This window comes from Arachis ipaensis, chromosome B07 (genome assembly GCF_000816755.2).
Source record: "Arachis ipaensis cultivar K30076 chromosome B07, Araip1.1, whole genome shotgun sequence".
NCBI classification, from domain to species: domain Eukaryota; kingdom Viridiplantae; phylum Streptophyta; class Magnoliopsida; order Fabales; family Fabaceae; genus Arachis; species Arachis ipaensis.
Genome location: NC_029791.2, coordinates 6,737,291 through 6,742,207, shown reverse-complemented (window position 1 = coordinate 6,742,207; position 4,917 = coordinate 6,737,291). Strand labels below are relative to the sequence as shown.

Genomic DNA, 4,917 nt, shown 5'->3' with positions numbered 1-4,917 from the left:
GAGAGAGAGAGAGAGAGAGAGAGAGCTCACTTCTTCTCTCTCATCATTTTTCTTCAAGCTTCTATAATCTTGACCATTGAACTTGACTTTGGCTCTAAGTTTTGATTTTGATCGTTGATGAGCTTCTGACCCAAGATGGCTTCACGTTTTTCATGGTTGGTTCTTCCATGCTTGAGACCTTGAAGCTTTCTTCTTGGTTCCTCGTCGTAGCACAAATGAGAAAATAAACTTTTGTTGTGCTTTGACCGAGAGAGACTAACTACTTAGTTGTAGCCCCTTTTCTTTGCTTTTGATTTGGTAACAATCTTTTTCCTTTTAAAGCTCCGTAACCTCCGTACATTCTCTTTTCTTTCTTTCTTTTTTGGAAGAGTGAGTGACGTGGCCGAAACAAGAGAGAAGAGAGAAGTGATAGCTTTCGGTGGAAGTTTCAAGGAACTTAATTGAATTAAATTTGAAGTTTCAGTTACCAAGAGTGAGAGAACTGTACGAAGCTTGTGGTCACTTAGGTTCCTTTCTTTAATTCATTATACTTGGTTCATGGGCTTGTGATTAGACTTGTCTTTTCTTTCTTATTTTAAAGTTAAGCTACTAAATTTTGGATCTTGAATTGATGGACATGGACTTACTCATTTGTTTATTGAGCCAATATGAAACTTAAATTATTTTTCTGTACACTAAATAAAATTTATTAAATAAATAATTTATAATAATTTAATAAATATTTAATTAACATTTTAATAATATTTAATCATCGTTTTAATATTAATTTTTTAAATTCAACAAAATTTAACTAAGATTTTTTTTTTCTTCTTGTCATGTATTTCTTTCTTCTTTTTCAACAAGTTTTTATTGTGTAAATAAATTATTAGACGAACTTAATTGAATTCGAATTACTAAAATAATTTGGTTATGTAACGTCACCCAATTTTTTTTAGACTTTTTCTTTACTAAAAGAAGCAATCTTCCTTCTTTATCAAAACCTCACTCCTCACCGAAGCAAAGTACCCTAATAAATGGATATTTTATAAGTACATCCAAGGATCGAATAGTTTACTATATGTGACATATTTGAAGTAGTGATGAGTAAGAAACCATTGATAAAATTTGTTACATCCAGAGAATTCGCCAAAACCAGAAAATCCGAGTGATACAAGAGGAGGGGCTCCAACTGATCAAAATGACTCAAAGGAGGGAACTAAATCTGGCGACTTGGTTTTAAAATGTTGTGATTGTGTTATCTCTAATGTGAAGAATACAGAAGATTGTGAAAGAATGAAACCAATGAGGCCACAATTATTGATGAAATGTGGCTGCGGTAGAGCAGACTGTAAAAGCAATATTGCAGCCGCAATTGCGGTTGCAGATCACAGTACAGAAGATGCAAGTGATGATGATAGTAAAAAGGAGACACCATATTTATTAGCAGCGAAGCATGGTATTATTGAAATGGTGACCATGATTCAACAAAAAATACCTAGTGTTATCCATACCACCAACTCAAAGAATCAAAATGTGTTGCTTGTGGCGGTCAAAAATAGGCAACCCCAAGTTGTTCTGGAACTCAAAAAGAAATCAGAAGCAGAAGTTTGGGACAACTTAGTTATTGGAGTGGATGATGATGACAACACATTGTTGCACTTGGCTGCTCATGGTTTAAAAGGAGACAAATCTTGGCAAATAGCTGGCTCTGCTTTGCAAATGATGTGGGATATCAAGTGGTACCAGGTATGTATATAACTTATTTCAATTTAGTCAAAATCAGTCAAATCATTTAACTGCTCTCAACTATCAACATCACGTGAAGTTGACTGCACCTGAGTTTTCATTAATATTAGCATGTTTGTTGCAGTATATGAAAAAAATTGTGCCACGGCATTGCCACTTCAGAAGCAACAAGGATTCAAAAACGGCAGGACAAATCTTCAACACATCACACCAGGAGCTCATCCAAGAGGCTAGCCAGTGGCTGAAGGATACATCGGAATCTTGCTCTGTGGTGGCGGCTCTCGTCGCCGGTGTTTCCTTTGCCACAGCTGGAAATGTCCCCGGTGGCTACGATAATGGCGAGCCACCACTAGAGGGACAACCTGCATTTGAGGTATTCGCCCTGGCTTCTCTTGTTGGACTATGTTTCTCCGTCACCGGACTCATAATGTTCCTTTCCATCCTCACCTCAAGGAAGGTGGCCAAAGATTTTCGAAGGAGTTTGCCACTGAAACTCCTTGCAGGCCTGAGTTCTCTGTTTGTTTCCATCATAACCATGTTTGTGTCCTTCTGCTCTGGTCATTTCTTTCTTGTTAACCACAAATACAAGTCAATCTTGTTCCCTTTATACGCTGCCACTTCCATACCTGTCGCTTTCTATGCCTTGGCTCAGTTTCCACTCTACTTTGATCTTCTCAGAGCTATTCTTACTACTGTTCCAACGGCAAGTGATGTAGGTGAAATTCTCTGACCATGTTTCTGTGATTTATTTATCACTCCTCTACAATAGCGTTTAATTTTCTTTCTTTCTTTTTTTCTTTTTTTTTTTTTCCCGTGTGGTAGCACATGCTCGTGCATGTCAATTTGTCATGTTGGTCTGGTGTTGGTTGTGCTAATAAATTATTTTTCGTTTAAGCATTGAAGTTCCTCCATGTAAGATATATGTAAGAATATTTCATACACGAACACCTATATATTTTGTGTTTATCTTATATATATTATTGTTGATTTTACCATGTTTTTTAGTTCTCGGTTTCTACTTTTACAAGTCGATTATTCTGACATACATCAAGCCTATTACTAGGAGGTGAAGGTGGACTCAAAGTGGAGTAGCAACAAATACTTTTAATACATTTCTGAAATACAGATCCTCTAAAGTGGCTAGTATATGTGTAGGCTAATCACCCTACTGTAGTAAGAACTTGTATAGGAAACAGAAAATAAACATTCTCAACTACTCTTTTCCACAAGAATTTATTTTCTTCTTAAAAGTTATTACAAGTTTAGAACACAGCTGCAATTAATTAAGCTTCTGCAACCTTCAACATGGCTTGGAATCTTGGCTCCTTAGCTTGGAATTTGAGTGCAGCATAGAGCTTCATGTAGTCCTCAAACACAAACTTCGGGTATTCTTTGTTTCCTCCTTCTTCTATCTTTTGTTCCAACAATGATGGTGCAGGGTATATCACAGCATCACTTCCAGGGTTGTAGAATGATGCTATGGACATCCTTGTTCCATTTGTTTGTGCTATCACACGGTGCTCCACACTCTTGTATTTTCCATTTGTGATCACCTATGTAATTTCACCATAATTTTTAATGTTGGATAAGGTTATTACAAGAACAATCACCTTAATTGATATAAGTAATTGATTTGTGAATGATTAGTAATAAGAGAATTGACATACCTCAATTTGGTCACCAAGATTAACAACAATGGAGTGGCGCATGGGCGGAACATCCACCCATTTTCCATCCTTGAGAAGCTGGAGGCCGCTGACCTTGTCATCCTGCAAAAGAAGGATGATGCCGCCGGCATCGGTGTGGGCCCGGAGACCCTTAACAAGGTCAGGGTTGGGGCATGGAGGATAGTTAGCAACCTTAGTCCCAAAAGAAGGACCCCTTGATCCAGAAAAAGCGTTTTTGACATAGCCCTTCTCCAATCCAAGATTGTCACACAAAAGATCAAGCAGCTGCTCTGCAAGAATCTCCAGCTTTACTGCAAACTCTTTCATTACATCTTTGTACTCATCACTGAGATCAGGGACCTCAGAGACGTTAGATTCCGGAAGATGGCGCAAGAAGAAGGTGCTCTCCCAATCCAATAAGGCCTTGTTTGCCGCAAACTCCTTGAACCTCTGCTCCATGCATTTTCTATAATGCTCTTTGTTTACCCTCTCCACTCTGTCCAATAACTCCTCTTCTATTCCATGATTCACCAACTATATATATACAAAACACCAATTAATGTGTTATACTATAAGATCATGAAATATATAAATTAAATGAATGTACTTACCTCAAAGAATCCCCAGTTCTTACAAGCATCTTCAATTTGATCAAGAATAGCCTTCCTCTCGCTACCATTGACATTCTCTAAGCTAATCACTGGGAAGTTCTCCATCTCTTTCTCTTTCTCTTTTGTATCACTTTGTGTGTTTTGTTAATGAATATGTTTTGAGTATGGAGATTGATGAGAAGTTAGGTGCATGTTACACTACTATTTATAGGAATTTCCAATGATTGTAGATGGAAAGCACTTTTAGAAAATTATAAGAGCTATTAAATAATGGGCATGACATGACATGAAATAAATATGATAATATATGCATGGTTCCACGTATGTATATAAGTCAAGGGTCAATTTGCGTCATTGAATTGTCTACTACAATTTTGGACTCATATTTGGTGGCTAAGGCTAGTTAATAACCCTTATAATTATTAGTTTATTACCCAAACCTACCAAGCATTTTCTCCTAAATAATAATTACTTAAGCTTGCTTGATTTGACATATAGCTTCTATATGCAATTAAGTAGTTTATCTTAGAAGCGGACATAAACATAAGTTATATGGAGTTCTCCTTTGTTAGAGCCTCCCAAACTCATTATTATGATATTGTAAAACTTCTTTTTCCTATTTACAAAAGATAAAAAGGGCGGATTTAAAAGAAAATAAAAATTTTAATTAGAATCTTTTCTGTGTCTCTTACAATATTATTGTATTAGATATTGTTATTATAATAAACCCAGCTTTAACATATTTGTAGTAAGTTAAAAAAAAATATTGTAGTAACTAGTAAGTGATTCAAAAAATAAAAAATAAAAATAGCCTATATAAAAATAACTTAATAACAAATAAATGAATGCAACAAAATGAGAAAAAATCTTACTCAAATTAAGGTCATACACGAATTTTTTAAAGTAAATTTAGC

The 4,917-nt window shown here is 35.7% G+C and overlaps 2 protein-coding genes across 3 annotated transcripts in view; one reads left to right on the top strand and one right to left on the bottom strand.

Moving 5' to 3' along the window:
* The window catches only part of LOC107608929, an 89,764-nt gene extending 87,171 nt beyond the window's left edge, over positions 1-2,593 (top strand). For both annotated transcript variants that reach the window (XM_021107180.1, XM_016310716.2), the window contains exons 6-7: positions 1,118-1,725; positions 1,850-2,593. In XM_021107180.1, coding sequence (XP_020962839.1) covers positions 1,118-1,725; positions 1,850-2,455 — 1,214 coding nt within the window. In that variant the 3' untranslated portion in view covers positions 2,456-2,593. The remainder of the gene's footprint in view (positions 1-1,117; positions 1,726-1,849) is intronic.
* LOC107608931 (1-aminocyclopropane-1-carboxylate oxidase-like) lies at positions 2,816-4,201 on the bottom strand. The gene is made up of 3 exons (XM_016310718.2): positions 4,004-4,201; positions 3,393-3,926; positions 2,816-3,278 (listed from the first exon to the last, which is right to left on the bottom strand). Exons 1-3 carry the CDS (start codon positions 4,106-4,108, stop codon positions 3,009-3,011), a joined length of 909 nt encoding a protein of 302 aa, XP_016166204.1. The 5' UTR covers positions 4,109-4,201; the 3' UTR covers positions 2,816-3,008.